Below are 21,619 nucleotides of genomic sequence, written 5' to 3'. Positions count from 1 at the left end.
GAGCCTGAGAGGGGGGAGAGGAACATTGCAAAGCAGTTGTTCAAGGACACACATACACAGACTCCTCTGCGTTCTCCTGCTGTGGTAGCAAGAGCAGAGGAAGCACCCTGCTTGCTTTTCAGCCAGCTTTCAGCTCCTTTTCTCCGAAGGGAGATGGAGAGTTGAACTTTGTTTTCCTGGGACTTTGGGTTTTCCCTTCCTCTCTTCTGGACTGTTTCAACAATATCAGAACACATTGGGAGAATTTTCCACCAAGGCCCTGGAGGTGGCCACACACTGACCCAGCTCCGAGGAGGAGGAGAGAGAGCACACCTACAGAAGGACTCGGAAATCTTCCCAGGTTTCTCTGCACAGCAAGAGGTTTTATTATTTAGCATTGTTATCCTTTTCCTGTGTGTTTGTTAAATAAATAGGTTTTTTAATCTCTTTTACTTTCCTCTGAGGAAAATTTTTTTTCCTGAACATGGTGGGTGGTTGTAACCTGCCTTCTATCAGAGGATACTTTCCTTCAAATTTGTCCAAACCGGCACATCAGGTTAGAGGTCTTTTTAGATAGCATGTAGGAGAAACTTTCAAGAGGTGATTCCAGTACATGAAAAAACCTAGCATGAGAGAAAGGGTTTAGGTATAACATGCTAAATACATTTGAAAACATAAAAATAACTGAAAATCTGAACTCCGTTAAAGAAAAAAAGTCAAACTTACACAAGAATGATACTGTGAAACAGAATAAGTGAATTTTTACTTATACTTTGCATTCAAAGATCTTTTGCACTTTTTAACACTCTGAGTATGTGACCAGCTTGCCTTTTACTCAATGGGGATGAATGCTCATGCAATTGAACTGTACTTATACTTTTGTAAAGGCTTCCTGGTTTCACAAAAAAGCACACATGATTTAATTTGAGAAACAAACCATGAAGAAAATAAGTCTATCTTCTGATGATACTTTTGAAAATTAAAAATTACTTTTTTCATCTTCCTGTCCTTCACCAAAACTGTGTGGAATGTCTAGACATCAGTGCAGCTACTTTTTATACTTTTAAGACATAGAAATATTTTAGGTTATACTCCTTTATCTGGTTCACCTGCTTGTATTCCCATTTCAGACAAATTTGTTTCTAAGACACATGGCATAAGGGGGGATGACATCATGTTCTGATATTTTTTCACTGTTACTTTGGTAGCTAGGCATTTTTACTGCTTAGCAAAACATCATTTCATGATCAGCTTGCTGTTATCATTCAATCCTGTTTACCTTGTCAGATATTTGAGAATTCTGAACTAAATCAGTGACAATCAAATCAATAAAGTCCCCTGTAATTTGTATGGCCAAAGATAATATTCCATATAGCTTATCATAACTGGCATAGTATATTCTATTTTGCAGTTTAAATATTCATAGGCAAGCTGTTAGATTATTTTAAGACACTATCTGAACCTGTAAGACACCACCTGCCAAAACATTCAAAACCTGAATTTAAATATGTGAACTCCTATTTTTACCAGCTAACTCTAAGGGATCAGGAAAAAAACAAAACAAAACCAAACCAAATTAAAAAAACACCAAAAAAGGCCTCCAAAAAATCTAACAGCAACTTTCTGGAGAGGTTCTCTCATAACACGCTCTCAGACCTGCCTAACCTTGCTTTCTCTTGAAAGGTAAATAACAATTAGATGGAATTTAACTCAGAGCAACCATGGCAATTCATGTATTTCTATCCTCAAGTAACAGGAGTTACTGGAAAGAAATGCTGTAAGAGGTAATGGGCTATGTCTAGGTGTTAGAAAGTCAAAATTAGCAAGAGTGTACCAGCCCAGAATAAGCACATCTGATTTGGGGCTTGGCAGTGTAATTGTGGTGTCTTCTGGTTACAGTATCCTGTCTGTGGACCCTAAACCTTACTGAATAAGAAGTCATTTAAAAAATTCAAACTTTCTCATTATAACTGTATTAGCATATTATTTCAAATTATACTTTTATCCATCACCCGCTCAACATTATGCATCATGGATAACACAAAAATTTCCAGTATTTTGAAATAAATTTTCAATGCATATTCCAATTTCTAAATAAAAAAGAAATCTGTCTCTGAATTCCATTGAGCACCCAAAACAGGGATCTTAGTACACTGTGGGTGCTTACAGACTTCTTAGCAGAACAGCTTAGTCATAGGAAAATACCACTAATTTCTTTCCTAATGCCTTCCCTCTTTTTTTCCCTAAAAAGGTTAGCCTTATTTCTCCTGGCCATGTAAAAAGCATAGTACATAGACTTTCTGCCAAACTCCCTTACTAATTTTTCCATTTCTCTGTGAACACCACTCAAGGAATGATCTATGCAGGTTGAAATAACTGGTTGTCAGACTACAATATTCACTTCTGCAACTGTAGAAAAGGCTAAATTAAGGCTTTTGCAAAATGCCTTAGATGAACAAATCCATAGCTGGGATAGAGATAATAAATTCAGTGCAAAACGAATGGGCTTTATACAAGTGAACAAATTAAATTATTAGAAAGGGAGGGGGGAAAAGAATTGCAAGAACAATCAGTCAACATAAAGAAACCACCCAAAGGTGTCAGTGGGGATCCCTACATAATGTTCTCTTGTGGTACTTTTTCTGAAAAATGTAACTGTTTCTGCTCAGGGACACATATTTCACCAAGGTAACACTAAAAGCCCAGCAGCACTGGATGCTAACACTGCACACACATGCACTTGGTTTGCATGTGTGAGAATCATATTTATATTTAAATCAATGGAAAGCACAGAGCACTGTAATATCAGGATTAAAATCTTGATTTAGATATGTGGCATATTGCATATGGACAGGCTCAGCCACCAAGCAAAGGAGGTAGAGAACTGTGGATTCTGGTGTTACTTTGCCAAGAACAATTTATCTGGAAAGGAAGGGGTACCTTTCTCAGACAACTTCCCAGTACAAACCACTTCTAGAGCACAGATCACATCAGTGTTACCCCATTCCCTGTATTCCTGTTATCCTGGACTGATACCAGTCGAAACAATGTCCATAGAAAATAACAGGTAGATGCTGCTGCTTGTTCTAAGATCACTCAATTGTACCACATTGCCCCCAAAATCTACTTTCAATGGAAGATGTCTCTCTTCTCTGTCCCTTATCACAAACAGCTGAGTTTGCTGGCCAACAAATTTCTAAGTCAGGAAACAATACAAGGTGAGAAAAAAGCATAACCAAGATCTGACCAGTATTTTTGTTTATTATGGATGCTAGGATGTAGTACAGAGAGAAGGAAATGTTTAAACGGAAGGAATCTTCTTAATATTCTCTTTAAGTACTTATATGACTATATGAAAATGTAATTTTTAACTGATACTAGACTGTGTGGGGTTTTTTCATTTGGTTATTTCAGATAAAGTTTCTTTCTTTCTGTTTCTTTCTGTACAAAAGAGTACAACTGCAATATAGCCCTGCTAGTAGTCACCTTTTAACAAAACTTGTTCGGAGTGCAATCAGTTCATGTGTTAATGTTTGAGCTCATAATCTATTTAAATAAGAGTATAACAAATGTATTAAGATACTAGAAACCTTGGCACTTCTGAGATTTTCAACAGAAGAGAAGCCTAGTTTTCTTCCCAGTTCTAGCTCTTCAGACCTATTTGAAACTTTCATGACCTCTCCTATGCCTTTGCTATTCTTCAATGTCTTTCTTATCCTATTTATTTCCTTACAAGTTTTCACAGAGCTTACATCAGATGCAAATTTGGCTGCCCGCAACCCAATGCTCCATATGGCATCTCACCCACGTACTCTTACACTTCCATAAAAATCTCTTTCACTTTGTGTTTTATTTTGCTTTAATTTTTTTACTTAGTGAATTGATTCAGTGTGTTTTCCTTCGATTTCCATATTTTATCCCTGTTGCTCTGTTACTGCCAAAATCGTTTTTGTTAACTGCCATATATATGCATATGGATAGTCCAGCACATCATGACTATCAAAACCAGAACTCAGGTGAGTTACGTGACATTTGCTGTGTGAACCGACATTTCTCATTTTTGCCTGCAGGAGCTGTGAGGGAAGGTCTGACCAGCTCTTCAGAAAATGCTGGTTTAAAGGAGGCAGAGAGCTTCAATACAATTTACTAGCATTTCATTCTTAGAGATGACTGGCTACACACAAACAGATTGGGACATATATTCCTCTGCAGGACAGATACTACTTTACATTCATAGTATTTGTACTGATGCCCAGCAGTTGTACAGATCCTATCATAAAGCAACTTGAAACCCCATCTCTATTTAGAAACCTATGTTCACTCATTTTAAATGTTAAAATTAACTGGTATTAACTCATGGTTTACCAGCCTTCCCCTTGGCCATTTTTCCCCAACTCCTTTGAGAGTTGCCTTTCTAGCACTGGCCACCTTCTCTCTTTGGGTTCCGCACAGAAAACTCAGAACATAGTAGCAGTTTTTGGTTTTAGCACATCAGTGTCCAGAATGTTGTTAGTGTTTCTGAATTTCCTTTTCTTCTAGGTCTGGTCTTTATCTATACACGACCAGTACTGCAGCCAGCTGTTAAAAAATGAAAGAGACTTCCCCATGACAGATAAGAAACCTAAACAGGAGAGGAAAAAAAAAATCATCAGTAGCTGAGAGAAAAGACAAATGAAGTGCTAAATGGGGTAGAGAGTGCAGCAAGGAAGAAGTTGAGGGCTTTGAGCAAGAGAATGATCTGGCTGGAGAACAGAAAGCAACTGTAATGCTTCCCACAGGACACCTCCCAGCAGGTAGGATTAATTTCTCTCCCTCTCTCCCCACTCTCTTTGTTAAAATTGCAGCTGAACACTCGCAAATAAAATGTGGTTAATAGCGGCTACGTAAAGATAGCTGTCCCTTAAGCGATGTTTATCTAGAACAAGAAGAGTTGTGTTCTATACAAGAGACTATAAATCTTGTATAGACTACAAGTCTATAAGACCTGTTTGTAACAAGATCTTTTCTCTTTCCAAAAACCTGACCCACAAGAAAACCCCAAACAAACAAAAAACCTCAAAACAAAACAAAGAAAAGCACCAGGAAAAGGTAGCTACAGTTTCTTGTCACATGCTGCATTTGGGATCCAGGGCATCCAAATTATAATTTTTATTCAGAGAGACATCTGAAAATTTAATGCTGTTTTCCCTAAACCCTACAACTGATAATTGACTTTACTTGTCTTTTCCAAGCTACTTATTTTAAGCGGTATTCTACAAGCTCGTACTGCTTAATTAGCACTTCACTGAAGTCAACAGAGAACCAATGTAAATAAAATGAATGATGTATTTGGTTTGAAGAGGATTTGATGCTTAAGGAAATGGTGCTTCTTGCAAACAAGGTATCAAAGTCTTAAGTTCTCAACATGTTGCAACAACATCTAATTGCTCACTCAGAATTATTACCTGAAGAAATACATTTTTCTGAAATAAGTCAAACATCCACCAAAATACTAATTTATACAGATTCTAATTTGTATTAAATAAACCACAAAGAAACCCTGTCACAAGAATTTTTCCTTATAGACAGACCATTGTGTCAAGCTAAATTGCTCAGCACACGCAAGTTACTTTGGATTCCATTATATTCTGTAAAAATGACTAGATCAGACTGGAAAAAAATTAAAGCACAGATCAGTGATTACGTTGAAAAGGACAAAATGACTATGAGAACTCAAGTATTTTGACAGTGCATGGAATTATTTATGTTTGCACCAAAAAAAAAAAAATTGGTCTATTTACACAGAAATTTACTTAAAATTTATATATGAGAGTAATGATACAATCTTCTAATAGCTATAATTAGCACAGACAAATAAAAATGATATTTTATGACGTGAAGAATATTAAATTAGTATTTTTTTAAAAGTTCTACATTCACTGTTGGCTAAAACCAACTACTTGGAGCAATACAGATAATTCATATCCTCAAAGCTAATATATACAGACAATTAATTTTAGCCAGCTTCTGCACAGCTTAAGTTACTCATATGTAATTTTGCAGGCTTGAAACTTGTGTATTAAATAGTTGCAGTGACATTTCCATGCAACTCAGTAACTCCAATGAAATACAGCTTCCTCATTATTTAACTGAATTAAACCACTAAAGACCTATTTTTCAATTGCAAAGCAGATGCATGATGCTGTAATTACACCCATGGGTGTTTTCAGCTATTATTTTGGTTACTGGATAAGGTCCTTAATATTTTAATGGTGTAACATTAGCATAAAAAAATTATGAGAGATGAAGAGTAGGAAAAAATAGAACAATTTCAGACAGGACCTACCATGGTCATCTCGTCCAGCTGCCAGCTTCAGAGGGCTGACCAAAAGTTAATGCATATTATTAAGGACTTTGTCCAAATGCTTCTTCAACGCTGATATGCCTGAAATGTTACCTTATCATAACTAATATAATATTTAAATTTCATTCATTAGTTGATCCCAAAAGCTTATAAATGCAAAATTATTTGAGATATATTATTTGAATTATGTAATGGTTGAGAATGGCTCTAATTTTAATACAAAAAAAAAAGAAAATCGAATGAAATCATCCTTATGAGATGACAGAATAATTCAGCCTATTGGGAAATAAACCAACAGCAACAAAAAACCCAAGAAAGATCAGACTTGCAAGGTTGGTTATTGAAATTCGTCAGTGAAATTCACCAGCTTCAACACTGAGCTGAGATTTATATAACCACTTATCCTTTAGTAAAATCAGCTGCTGTTACACAAAGCAGATTACAGTGCAACTGTTTTAACCTTGAACTAACTGAGAGCTACATATCTCAAGTAGAAGAAGCCTTTCTGCAAGGTGCTGATTTTGTTGTATCTTCCAATTATTCTACAGTGCAAGTAATTCAGCTAGAGCACTTAATATCCAGGGTATTTTATGCCTCTTGATCTTGACTTCTTATTTCCCTGCTACAATTCCTACAACTGGGCGCGCAACTTTGCATAGGTTCTACAAACCTCCCTCCAAAAAAGTGTTTCAAGATCCTAATTATCTCAACATTTGAGATTGTTTTACCTCTTCCTGCTTTGAACTTTTTCAGAGGGAAAGGCAGTTTCATTGCTCCCATGCTGTCCTCAGCCAGCATAAATAAGAAGGATCATTTTCTTATAGATAATTGGAGGATCAAAAATACCAACTGTCTAATTGCCTTCAGCATGGAAAAAAGCGAAGGAAACAAGAATTCACTAGACGTTCACAAGGGGAATGCTCTTGGCTGGAAGGGAATTTTCTATACATGTTTATATCAATAGATAGTTGCAACACAAATGCTCTCAGCTAGAAGCTGGGACCAGATCCAGTTACTTTGCACTTCCATTTGAAAAGTGTAGAACATGTTCAAACAGCAAAAGAGACTCTAGCCTTGTGATACAGCATGTTGTATTTGTACAAATACTTTGGTAAGCATGCTCTGGGACTCTCTGGAGGTTTAAGAGTGTCCAGGCTTGCCAAACTGCACAGCTTTCACAAACTTACTACAGAGTCATACCAGAACCCTCAATTCCTTTCAGGACTGCAGTATTCCTTCATATCATTAGTTATTGGTTTTAGTTTGGCAAAATTCCTCTTAGCTTCTATCAGTTTTACCAACATGAAGATGGAACAATTTTGGCCTCTGAAAATAAAGAGATAAGAGGTTAATGCACTAACTCAAACAGTTTCATTAGATAGATTTTAAACGTTACCACAGAGTTTCTCCAAGCCGCATCCTGCCCATCACACATATGGCTTTGTGGTGGGATAATTTAACAACAACATCACCACCAAAAACCTAAGCTGAATGTACAACATTTTTTTATCTCTAGCATTTCAAATTTCTCCAAGAACACTGTAATTCCATCCCACTGCATACTGTCCTTTGTTTACATTTGCAAGGAGTTCTGGGTTTATATGTTCTTATTCCTCACCTGACTGAGTCAGGGCTGTCAAAACCTAAATGGCTTTCAGACTGCTACTTATACAAATGATGAACTGGAATGTCTTTCTTTTACTGTTCTGAAAGGCTTCTGCCTCAGACCCATTCAGTGACCCCCACTCTAGTACAGGCAGATTTTTTGTCTTCATCTGAAGCAGAAAGACATGAACAATGTTTTATTATTTAGCAAAAATGTGGGAGTTAGAGCTTAGGGCAATACATATTTTCTATTGGTAACAGACCTGTTTAAGGACTTTTTTCTCCTCTATTGTTGCTTCTATAGCATGCCCTGTTAGAAGTCTCGATCCTTTACTCCTAACCTAAAACTGCAAACAATTGCATGTATGTTCATTCTGCTTTCAGCACTTGGGATCTGGTAGTCAGTTTTCTAGGCAACGGGAAGAAAGAGTGGTCTCTTCTCAATTTCTGTAGATACTTTCTACCCATGTTCGGACAAGATATTAAGTAATAACTAAACACCAAGTTTAAGATTAAAGAAATTTAAAATTGCACATCTATTAAAAGAAATAATTATTCTATAATTTAAATTGAGCTCCTCAGTAGCGCTCAGGAGCATATAATAAAGACCATGTATGGGTAGGTGTAATTGGATGCAGTTGCCTTAGGAACAAATGTTCAGCACACAAAGCAGGAAGCCTGCTTAAAAGGCAAACTCAAAGACTTAAGCCAGGTAGGTGAAGCCTGGCTTGACTGAAGTTGCTGAGAAAAGTGCCATGGGCTTGGTTGGAGTCAGGGATTCATCCTAACAGGTTTTCTAATTCTCTCATCATTATCAGTGCAGAACTAAATAATACATTAAAAAGTGCTCTACTGGAGACGCATTTCCCTGATTCCCTTGTTCAGTAAGCTCATCGCGGAACAAAAACTACCTAGAGAGTCATAAGAGAGTTTAGGCTTATACTCTAAAGATTCTAGTTTCAGTAGCACTTCCAGCGCATTTTCATGATATAGACGAGAGATATTGTGCCTTTAGAGAAATGTTATTGTACGGTGTAAAACAATTTGACATGCAGTGATAAAACACTGTCTGGTATATGAGCATCATTTTAAAGTAATCTTAATAGCAAACATTCCTATAAAGATGCTATGCAAAAATATTTTCATTTTGTATAAATAAATACAGAATGCCTAATATTGTTTGTCATAATTATTTCCAATGAGATCCAGTTTTTACTATGCAGATAGCAAAAACAGAAAGCACAAAGTATCGTTCCCAGTACATGTTTCTTGTCCATGCATTTCTCTACAAAGAAATTACTCATCCATGCTTCTATGATTTACTCTCGTTTTTGTTTCCATTTGGAGAAATATTATAAAACATGAAACTACTTCTCACTCTGGGTGAAGTCAAAACACATCTACAACCCTCTGCCTCTTGAAATCACTATCTGCAGAAGACAAGGAATTTCCTACAGATATTAAACTACATATTACAAAGCTATAAAGTTTGAAAGCAAGTTGTCTTTGAAACAAGAAAAGCAAATAAGTAAGTTGTTTATTAAATACGTTGCTTATCAAATAATACTTCCCAAAGACTGTGATGTAATTTTATGAACTGGAACCAGAGATCCAATTCCACACTGCACCCTCTAAGAGGATCTTCATAAGTCTTACAAGCCAACAACCGTGGGAAGGCAGTCATTTAAGATGTCTTTGTGCATTCTTCATATATTCTCCCAAGATAACCTAGCAAGCTGGAAAAACCATACAGGAGTCAGATAGCCTCCCAAAATCCCTGAAGCCATGCATAGAGTAGCTCTATTCCTTCATGCTAACCTAGTTTTTACTCCAACTCATGTAATTTCCCAGACTGATAAAGAGGACTTTACTTCCCATATATTGGAAGAAAGTTCACATGGCTGTATGTAGGAGTACCATGATATACCTACTATAATAACTGAATGTGGGCTTATGTTAATTTCCAAGTCAAGACCCACTTGTCATTCCTATGTCTATCGAGAAAACTTAAATAATTTTTTAACTCCTGAATGCACCAGAATACTTGTCTGGGCATAATCTCTGGCTTGCTTGAAACCTGAGTTCCCAAGTTCAGGCCCATGGAATACACTTGCAATGCATGTAAGAAATAGCTGAAATATAAGTCCTGAAAAACAGAGGCCTCTAGTCACAACATATGATGTAGAAATGTCAGGAAGCCAAATCTGCTAAAAAATATATAGCCTTTTGTGCTCTTTTCTCATTCCTCTTGTTCAACTTGAAAGTGATCAAATCTCCTAACTTAATTAAAGACATTTTCCATGTCTCCACTGACATTAAGGGGTTTGTTTCTTGACTGCCTTTTTCTACCTTTACATTATTTTGTAATTTTTTTTCTTTTTAAGTAGCCTTTGGTAATCAAACCTAAACATATTTCTTTACTTTATAAATGTCTTGTTTCTGAAGGGAAGAAAGACCCACAACTGAGAAATTTCCAGGACAGCAGAACACTAAATGCTATGCAGCTAAAAATCATTTCAGCAAAAGTACAAGGAACAATGTTTTCTGTCATTAATTTCCATTCCATGGAAAGTGCTAACCAAAACCATAAGTGGTAGCTAGCGCCTAAGCTGAAAAAGTGAACATGATTACCATCTTCGTTTGTCCAGAATAAATGGCTGCACGGTAATTAAATCAGCCTCAAAGTTTCCAAAAAACATTGCACAAGTGAGAAGGAGAGACAACAGAATCAAAGCCATAAAGTTGTATTTCCTGTTTCACGGTGCAAACACTGCACTGTTGATGTTAATCCTGGCACTGCGTATTTCAACTAGGGCAAAAAATTTGCAAGCAGATAATCCCTACTGAACACCCAATGGACCAGATTTTCTGGAAAGCAGTTACTGCTTGAAACAGGAAAAACAACTCCAGGTTTTCAGGGCATGACCATGAATACACCATCACCATCCTCACACAAGCACAGCAGCTCTGAAGGAGCAGGTTCTTGCTTTACTTCCCACCTGAGCACAAACCTGTGCTCTGTTCACACAACTGCATGGATCTGGCAAAGCCAAAGCAAGATATCCTGGATGAAGCAGAGCCCCCAGGCTGCCACAGGGCTAAAAACAGCACAACAGTCAGTGAGTTTAAGGGTGGAATGACTTGGCCTGCTCAGCTTGGACAGTGGACAAGCAGCTCAACTTCCATGCTACTTTGGTACCTTAGCTGGTGTGAAGAGATAGTGAGGAAAAGCATCAAATTTGTGGTATTTCTGATGTAAGAGTCAAGGAAAAAGATACCCTTTGTGACAGAGGCCAGAGAGCAATGAAAGTTGATAGCTGTGTGGATCTACTAGCTTAGCGCTGTGAAAGCCATGGGACAGATAAAAACTCAAGGCAAGAACAAGAAACAGACGAAACAAAGCCCAAGGCAAGAACAAGAGGCAAAACGGGACGAACAGGATGACATGACCTGAGCCTCTGGTGCAAAAGGATGGTTAGCCAGGACACCACTGTTGCAAGAGGGAATCACCAAGGACTTGATGGGGCAGGGGGGGTTGAGCCTATGGATCTACCCAGGAGTAGTAAACTATAAAATGCTGGTAACTTGTGTAATAAACTGGCTTTGCATGCATCACCCAGCAGAGTCCACCTCTTCAAACCCTGCACCTTTGGGTTGTTACTATTGGATCAGCTCTGCCACAATATTTATATTGCAATGGGATCAATAGGACTCTGCACCAGTGCTCAAAACTGAAAATCTGCTTGCTTCGTTTAGACACATAAGGCACTTCTCATGAATTATTTGACAGAGGCTAGTTACGGCAAAGCAAAAAGAACATTTAATTGCAAGATTAAGGCCTTTTTATTTCACTAAAAATCAGTTACATTCCCTTATCCTGGAGAAGCTCAAATATTCAAATTTCCTTGCCTCAGATGATTGGCTTGCTGAGTTAATACATCCTACTGACTATGTGATGTCATTGTTATTTTCCTAAATGTGAGGCTACCTAAATTCCTACACTGCTGGAAGACTTTTCTCAGAAAGCAGCCCAAATCCTCTATTGGCCAGATACATTCATGGAAACAAAATGACAGGAGGCAAAATAAGGCACATTTGGTAAAAAAAAAAAAGAACCTTATTAGGCCCTCAAGTTCCAGAGAAAAAGAGAGGTGTCTGAAATCACTCAGATGCACTTTTTTATAAGGGGAGATGACTGAGAGGAGAACAAGCTTCTCAAAGTGTAAAGAAAATGAAATCAGGGAATATCACTGCCGCATCCCTTCTGTCTAAGGAATAGTACATGTAGTGGTTCATAAAGAAAATATTTCTCTATGGTCTTCCATGCAATCATGCGGTGTTGTATTTCCCACTGATTCATTTATTAAATGCCTTTCACATTGTTCCCCCCCACTGTCCCCTGCCCCTAGTCCTGGCCACTCCCTCGGGTCCTCCTTGTTGGTTCCTGTACCCCAACTCTGCCCATGTACCACCCCATAGCCCCTGAGGAAAAGCCCCTGCGCCCAGATCACGGGGTCTCTCTGCCTCTGGGGATCGCTGGGACAAGATGTAAGATTAAAGATCCTCTAAAACCCTCATGGGGAGACCCTTCTTGCCTCCTTCGCTGCCACTGTGTTGTAAAGCTGATAGGTGCTGGAGCAAAACTGCAGAGCCATCCAAAATGGACTATGGGAGGGCGACAGTGGTTGTACTGCCCTAAGCAGCTCCGCTGAGATCTCAGGGAAAGCTGCAGCTTGCTAAGCTAAACCTAGCACTACAACACAATCACAGCATCTTTTTTTCTTCGAAGGATATGCTGAGGAATGAAAGAACACATGCCTAGTGAAGACAAACAGGGAATCATAAATGCTCAGGGAAGTGGTTTCTACAATAAGATGTATCCCATGAAGGCAAGGTATTCCCTAGGTAGGAACCATGATCTGCAGAAAAATTTCTACAAACGTAAGTGCTCATCTTATTACTGTTCTCTGAGTAGCCATCATTCACAAGCAACAGCAGAAGGTCTATGGCTTCAGCTTCCAAAACATCATGAGGGACAAAACGACACCCTTGCATTCCAAAGGATGGCACTTGCCAAAGGGCTAAAGTGGCCTTTACACAACTTTTCTATAAAATCACAGAACAGTGTGGGTTGAAAGGGACCTTAAGGATCACCTGGTTCCAACTCCCTGCCATTGGCAGGGTATAGATGCCCCTATACCAGGTTGCCATCCTCCTCTTTCTCTTGAGGCTTATTTGATCTCAAGTAAATGGCAGAAATTATCAGCAATTTACCCAAGGAATACGAAACGCAAACACCTCATTATACTGAAGAGAGATTATGGCACAAAAACTCACCTTGAAGACAGCCCTGACATGAGCCAAAATCTAGTAAAACTAGCTATTAAGCTAATGAGCACTGCTGGTCGTTGTCCTTTTGTGGCTTTGTGTTTCAGTAACACTCCAGTAACACAACAGTATCTGGTATCATGGTAGAACAACACGGGCTTCGTAGTCTGATTTCAATGCCATTATCTTGTGCAATTAATTGGTTTTTTTAAAGAAATCATTATTTAAAGTTGCAAACATACCTCACACAGTGCACTCCAGAACTATTACAGAAATTTACCCTGACAAAGGGTCTGCAATAAAAATAGTTCCAAAAAAAAAGTATTTGTTCATGATTCCTGAGAGTTTCCAAATTAACTTTTTTCACAAATTAACTTGCTCCCTCATTATTCCATATCAATTCAGAGTAGTATGTGATTTTAGCAACAACCCATATTTTATTGATTAGTGAACATGCTCACATTTCTATTTAAAAAAAAAAAAAAAAAAGGCAGTTTTCCAATGAAAGGATTCTCAAATGCCAGGTAACTCTCTTCAAAACTGTTAATATGGGTCCTGACCTTGCAAAAACGTACAGCTAGGTTTAGCAGTAGGTTTTCATGGTGGAGACTTCAGTGGTATATTCTAACACAGCAGCATTCAATGATAACATTCATTAAGGGTATAAAATGAATGCTGGAAGTCAACAGACTCCTAATTGCTGTCCCATGAACTGTTTTGCATAAATGGCTGAAGATGACATGAAATTAAAGCTGCACTGAAAAAAAAAGCTGAAAGCAATGAATTAATTTGTTTAAACAGCAAACAAGCAAAAAAAGAGGGCCCATTTTGTAGGTGGCAATTTTTCGTTTCTTCCCTTTGAAACCTAGATACGAAACACAAAATATTTATTTATCTGCCTAGTTAAAAGTGGTGGTTACTTAACACTACACAATTAAAACTGTTTAGTAAACAAGTTACTAAATGTTCACTGAATATTTACCATTTACTAAATATTTATTAAACAATCAAAAATGTTTAGCAAACCAGTTTAAATTAGAATTTGCTTGGCTTGCCAGCAAGAAATTTAACACTTAAAGTCTGTGATTAATTAAGCTCTGTATTGCAACAGGAACTAGTTTCCTCCTTAGTACAGGCCAAAAAATTATTACCAATTTTCAAAAGCCTAAGAACCCCCATGTTTCTTCTCTATTGGAATTGTCTTGAAAATGAAGCATCTGAAAGGCTTTTTTTTTTTTAATATTCACCTGGAATCTTTGCAGCTGCTCAGTATTCAGCACCCATACTGCTCTGCTCTGCCTTCGGTGGCCAGATAGTGCTCATTCTCAGTTGCAAGACCACCCAAAGACCTAAAACCCCCAGGAGCCAATGGGTTCCTTTCAAAGGAGAAACATATCCTGTAGCATCTGGGATACAGGCAGACTTGTGATTGGGTCTCTGAAATACTTAAAAAGACTGTTTCTGGGGACAGCTCTTCTCAGTTACACTACTGTGTATGTGAGGAAATTGCTTAAGAAGTCTTTGTGTGAGCTGCCATGTGGGCATAAGTCACTAATATCCCTGGTTCATGTATCACCGTATGTAGGTTTAGCTTGCGGCAGATAACTGCAACTGACATTTGAAACAACAACGCTACAGTAATTTAAATCTGCAGTGCAATTCATCACCGTTGCTTTCTTTCACCTGTAGGCATTCCTGTGTTCTCGTAGGTTTTCTTGGTAGCATAAAAATTACTTATGTTAGTATTGACAATGAAGAGTTGAAGAACATTGATTAAAAAATAAACTAGGCTTCAGATGCCATAAGCCTATCTTAAAGGAAAAAAAAAAAAAAAGAGCTATAAAACACATATTGTTATTAATCTTCTAAGTTTCTTCAGTGGTGACCTACAGATTGGGTATTGTAGAAGGGCTGTTGACCTATAGATTGACCCTGGGGAGAGAAACTTAGATAGCTGCACCAAGCCAGATATCTAGAGGTTACTCCATGTTTTCACCTGAAAAGCAAGATTCTCACATAATCATTTGACTTCAGAAACAGCAACATGAACGATACCACCAAGTCTTGCATCAGTTATAAACTTATTACATTCAATATTTATGCATTGGAAAGCAAGCAATCAGTTTAAATTAACTGCTTACAGTTGGCCTGAAAATGGCTTTCCCCAGAGAAAATTATAGTCTTCAACTTAACATCTTTGAACTTCTGGAGTATATCAACTCAAAAGAGTAAGTTAAATTCTCCCTCAGATGCAAATACATGAAAATGGTATTTGCACAAATTTCTCTCGATTCATATCCTCACTGGATTTGCTTTTAGCAACTGTGAAATTTCAGCATTCAGTGGCACATGAAAAGAAAATCACAAGGAGGAACACTGGGGATCAGTTGGAAACACTGGTCTTTAGCTGTATAACTGATACTCTAATATTTATAAGGGTACAGTGCTCATATGTTTAATTAGCTAAAACCAACACTAAACTATTACCTTGAAAGGCTGTCAAAGTCTATAGCTGGGAACAGTCCGCCCAGAGGAGTTAGGAGTGCCCCATCCCTGGAAGTGCTCAAGGCCAACCTGGATGAGGATTTGAGCTAGCTGGTCCAGTGAACGTGTCCCTGCCTATGGCAGGGGGGTGGAAACTAGATGACTTTTAAGGTCCCTTCTTACACAAATCATTCTCTGACATAATTCTGTGATTGGCATACTCAGACAATTATGCTTTCTGTGCAATGCTCAGGCTATTCAGCCAATGTGTTCCAGTATGTTACTTACACTGGTGATAGCACTTCAATTCCACATTCAGGTCAAGACCTAATGTGCTACACACTGGATGAGTACTATATTGAAATTTTGTGCATTAAAATTATATGGTTTTTGTTATTGCTGAAATAACTATGAGGAAACATTAAAAATATGAAAACTGATATTTAAAGTAGCAGGGAGAAGCAAAGCCAGAGAACTTCATTTAGTGGACACAATCTTTCCCTTTCACCTGAACATCACATCTCTTAAAAGTTATCACTGGGACAACCTGGAATTATTCACAAGGTCAAAGTCTCAGAGAAATGTATGTTCACAAGCCATGACCCACAGATAGCAGTCAATTCCTAGTAAACAGAACTGAGAGGAGTTAAAACTACATACTATTCTCTTAATTTTCTTTTTGCAGGTAGAGAAACATCTGTGAGCACAGAAAAATGTAAGTGAATAAAAGAGGGAGGCCAAGGCCCATATAATCCTGTTTTGTCCACAACAAGTCTGTATTTACAAACACATGCTAAGGATATATGAAAGTCCCTGCTTTAAAAGAAAGACCCTAATCTTAAACAAGGAGTAGAAGCAGGTGATCTGTAGGAAGAAGATTGCAAAATAAGGATAGCTGGCTCAAGCCCACGTGAATGTATTTAAAATACTAATCACATAATGACACAGTGTGATATTGAATCACCACAAAATAGACCTAATTAGAGAAAAATGAAGGTTTGGTAAAGGTGATAGCTGTGCACATTTGTTTCCACAGGAAATAAGCACCCTGGTGATTGCTACAATCATTAAAATAGACAAGTCTTCCATACTGCCCAGGAGGACAGTCCAAGAGTTTTGTGACACCAGTATCTGTCAAGTGCAGAAAAGCTCCCAGGGAACTATACTTCTAAAAATATTTAGAATATTTTAGAATATTAGAATATTTTTAGAATATTTTAGAATTATTCTGACTGATAATGGTGTGAAAATGAAACTTAAAATACAGCTGTTCACCTCCAAACTTGCCTTTGGTCTTCAGCTGAAGTCCCAGGCTTCCAGAGGCAGAAATCATGAGAATTCACCTAACCTTCATGGAAGAGAACAGCAGTGCTAATACAGCTCTAACAATATCTTCTTTGACAGAAGACTGTCAATGGGTTCTGCAAATCTTGTGGCATTGTTTAGGGGGCTTTTTAAAATTAAAGTCTTTGATGCCTATGTTCTAACTAAAAGGAAAAAAATTAAAAGGCAACATACCTCTTACTGATAATGAGAATTTCACAAATATTCAGCTGTTACATTGGTAGCTGCATAAGAGTATGATTCTACAATCTGATGGCATCTTATCTGTTTCTTCCCCTCTGCCTTTATATTCGAAAAATCAAATCACATGCTGCAAAATATTTCCCACGGGACACGTATGAATATTTGATTTAGACTGGAGAGCAGTTAACCACATAATTAGTTACCCTGGAAATCAAAGAATTCAGAAAAATAAGAACTACCAGATTGGATCAGGAAACACTCCTATTCTCTTTCTAAAGGTTGGCAGATGCTATGGAGGGAAGCACAAGAAACCCTCAAGAAAAGTCTCCTCACACCCTAAGGAGGGGCTAATTTGAATTCTGGATAATGAAATTTAATATTCTCTCCGATATGTTTCCCATTTTATCACAATTCCAGATCTTTCCACTGCTATTACAATCCCTTGAAATCTTCATCTCAAGAATAAATTACATTTTCTTAAATATTCTTTTTCAATCAGTCTTTAATTGATGGCTTTTCAGTTTCTTTGCCTGCCTTTTTCTCTTATGACACAGAAAGAAGAAAAACTCTCTACCTGCCTAAGCAATGTGTCAGTACTTTCCAACACTTTCATTTCAACCTCTTTAAGGTAAACAGCAAAAACTCTTGAGGCTCTTAACAGATTGCCTGTACTCTTTCTCCTTGCTCATGTCAGAGCCTCCTGTAATATTTTTTGAGAGCAGACAACCAAAATTACAGTATTTCACTAAATTCTCTGAAGGCATCCTAACACACAGGAACTGCATCACATTATTCCAGTTCCTAAAATCTGGTTTGCAAGTGCAGGCAAACAGCAGAGGTCTTCCCTGAGCTGTGTACAGTCCCAAACTCACCAGCCAATGTAACGTGAAAGCTGGCAGGTAATTTCAGCATTTTCAGGAAACGTGAGGCTTCTGTTTGTGATAACTGAATGACATTTATTGACATTTCAGCAAGTCACCTGGCTGGGGCAAGTCTCCTTAGAATAATGTTATGAGTCTTTTCTCATTCTGTCCAATCCAGATCAATTTGTGTCTTCAGCACTTTTTCACTTCTTTCTCCTCTCTTTCCACTAATTTATAAGAATATTAAATACTGGATTTGCTACATAAGCTTGAGGCATCCCAGTATGTTTTAAATTGTTCTCCAAGGAAGTTTTGGGATCATGGTAACACTACTTTGGATTATTAGTGGTAGTTTCCCTAACAGAGGTTTGCTAAAACAAAAATAACCAAATAAGCCAAAGCTTTCTGGATCCCTCAAACAATTATATATATCTGCACATACACCTGTATATATATAAACAGTCTAAATAAAGTATGAAAGGATACACTCGAGTGCAAAAGAAGTAGATCTGGCCCTAAAGGCAATTTAGTTGCAATAAAAAGAATGTCACCAAGAGAAACAGACTAAATAAATCTAGATCAGACCATATTATAGATTTATTTTCTGCAAAGCAGGTCCATTATTAGTGCACTCCATAATTATAATCATAGTGCATCCAAATGTCTACAAGCATGCAAAATAAGATGACAAAAAGTACCCAGGTTGCAATCTGAGCTTAACAAAAATCATTTGATCACAGTACTTGAGCCAAATAAATTTTCTAACTGCAAAGTCACAAGGAAAGTCCATATCCCAAAATTAGATGTCAACCCAGCTTGAGGGAGTATTCAAAGAGGTTTCAAAGTGGCGGTGACAAAGTTGTCTTCCCACTTTATGATATACCCTATTCAGTCAGCTATTCAACTGATGCAGATCAACACAGCTCTCCTTAAACCATGCTGTAGAGATGTGTCTTTTCTTCTACGTGTCCTCCCATGTTCCTAGTAACTCAGATTTTAAATTGGCAACAAATTCACATAACCTATTATTTTTAGATATACATTTATGAAAATCAGATGCTTTGTATATTTATTCCCCACCATTACAATTCAAGTATGTAATTTTGTTATTCACATCAGTTTAGGAGAGAAAATGTAACTAGAATAGCAGGCTTAGGCTTGCTATTAACTTTTTCAGACAGAGTTATAAATTTCAACAAACAGGTTATAATTGAGGAGCCAGCATGACCTTTATTATTTCAGAAGGTTCAGCCACAGCAGCTCAGTGTGACTTCAGCTAGACTATTAGTCATTCTGTTAGATAGAACCATTGACATCCAACTCAGTCTGGCATCCACATATGATCTGATCCTTAAAACTGCCTGAATAAGCTTTACTCTCAAGAACAGCCCCAGTCCAGGCACTGGAATTGCTCTTCCAGAAATACCATACTCCTAGTGAGTAAAGTAGCAAATATCCAATATTTCTGTCATAATTGCAATCAAAGAAAAAAATAAAAAAAGGCTCTCACAGAAGAGGTATTAGAATATTTATTAGTAAACTCCTATTTTCAGGCAACCAGAAGTGGCTCCTCTCAGAGAAAAACTGAACTAGTACTGTGTGCCATGCATTCTTGTATCATTCTATTCCATTATTAAACACACTGCCAAATAGATAATCCAGTAGTAAATATTTCAGAACATTTGCACTTAATACTTAGGGAAGTACAACATGAAAACAACCACTTTATCAGAGCCAGTGTTTCCAGCAAAGCAATTATTTCTGTTACAGCAGAATCCTTTTTTCAACAAAAACCCTGTAATGTTACAAATGACATTAAGACAACCAAAATAATGCTATGACTTCAATTAACTGGTAAACTATTCTAGAACTTTTTCATGCATACAATTGACATAAACATGATGAATGATGGACAAGAAATAGGGCATTCCTTTTTTAAATCATGTATATGAAAGAATACAGCTACACCTCTCTTCATATCGTTATCATTGGAAGTTTCTTTCTCAAGTGCATGCGTACAAAAGAAACAGTTTCACCCGACATAGGAAAGACAGATCATTCAGCTCAAGTGCTGGGAAAATTTGACAGACTCCTAAAACAACGGAAATACACACTGATAACGCGTTACTTGTGGAAATGGTATGTGCGTGAACGTGCAGGGGCTTTTACACAGCTGTCAGCCCATGGTGATTACCGTCGCTAAGTGTGCCTGCAACATCGAAGACAAACATTTGACCTATTTTCTTAGCAGAATTTAGCTGTCATCATTCTTAGCACCACGCTCTCGTGAACCAGCCACTGCCAAAGGACTAAGGCAACACGGGCATAGAATTTTTCGCCGAGAGTGAGAGCACTTGAGCGAGGTTTGTTCCAGCGGCAAAGCGATCGGCCCCTCGAACCCACATCCCTCAGCCGGTTCCGGGCTGCCCCCGCTCGCCCCCGTCCTGGCAAACCCCCCACGCCCGTCCGTGCCGGGGACTCACGTTTGTAGCTGGCGGCCCAGGGCTGGTAGCCGTAGTAGCCGGTGATGCGGAGGATGCGTTCCTCGATGGAGGTGAGCCCCACGGACGCGCTGGTGAGGTCTTCCACGGAGCGGGACCACTTCAAGTCCTCTTTAATGGCCTCGTCCACCACCAGGTACTTGAGCTGCCGCAGCTGCGGGCTGATGTCGGACAGCCGCCGGGGGCTGACATCGGGGGAGCGCCGCATGCCGCTGCGAGTCGGGAGAGGGGCGTCAGCCCGGGGCCGCGCTGCCACCGCCCCCCGCCGGCCCCGGGTGAAGTTGGCGGCGGACGGCGGGACCCCTGCCGGCAGCGGAGCCCGCCCGGACCCGCGGCGCCCACAACTTTCCTCGCCGCCTCCACCGGAGCGACCCCCGGGAACGGGCGGCGCCGCCGCCGACCAGGGTAAGGCGAGGTGGGGCGGTGTGGGGTGTCCCCGTCCCCCCGGCCCACCCGCCCGGCCCCCGGCGGTACTCACAGCGTGGCGGCTTTGCCCCGCGCGGAGCCGTTGGGGAACTCCCGGATCCCCATGGGGAGCAGCAGCGATGGCTGGGGGGCGCCCAGGCTTCCCGGCGGGGCGAGCCGGCGGCTCTCACCGGCCGGGTAAGAGGCGGAAAGGAAGGGAAGGAGCGAGCGGGGGAGGCGGCGCCCCGTGGCAGAGGGTCCCCGGGCTGGCGCTGGCCCCGGCGGGAGAGGCAGGCAGGGAGAGAGGCAGGCAGGGATGGAAGGACGGAGACGGGCGGGCCAGCGCTGCCGCTTGCGAGCCGCTGCCGCCTGCGGAGCGCGGAGCGCCGGCGGCGGGGGCCGGGCAGGGCAGGGCGCGCTCCGCGCCCCCCACCCCGCGCGCTCCCGCCGGCCGCCGGCAGGGGGAGCCCCCGGGCCCGCCGCCGCCACAAGCGGCCCTCGGGCGGGGCGGGGCGGCCTCACCTCCCGGGGCGGCCTCACCTTCCTGGGCGCGCCCGCCGGCCCCGCCCGGCCCCGCCCGGCCC

The 21,619-nt window shown here is 39.7% G+C and overlaps 1 protein-coding gene across 1 annotated transcript in view; it reads right to left on the bottom strand.

Annotated features, from left to right (window-relative positions):
* SLC35F3 (solute carrier family 35 member F3) overlaps positions 1 to 21,161 on the bottom strand; it is a gene marked incomplete at both ends in the record, with an annotated part of 168,555 nt that extends 147,394 nt beyond the window's left edge. The window contains 2 exons of the mRNA XM_082302588.1: positions 20,613 to 20,842; positions 21,109 to 21,161. Coding sequence (XP_082158714.1) covers positions 20,613 to 20,842; positions 21,109 to 21,161 — 283 coding nt within the window. The remainder of the gene's footprint in view (positions 1 to 20,612; positions 20,843 to 21,108) is intronic.
* Between the last annotated feature and the right edge of the window lie 458 nt (positions 21,162 to 21,619).

The sequence above is a fragment of the Coloeus monedula genome (genome assembly GCF_965178545.1).
Source record: "Coloeus monedula genome assembly, chromosome: 2".
NCBI classification, from domain to species: domain Eukaryota; kingdom Metazoa; phylum Chordata; class Aves; order Passeriformes; family Corvidae; genus Coloeus; species Coloeus monedula.
The sequence above is the reverse complement of the archived record's forward strand: the minus strand, read 5'-3'. Positions and strand labels throughout refer to the sequence as shown.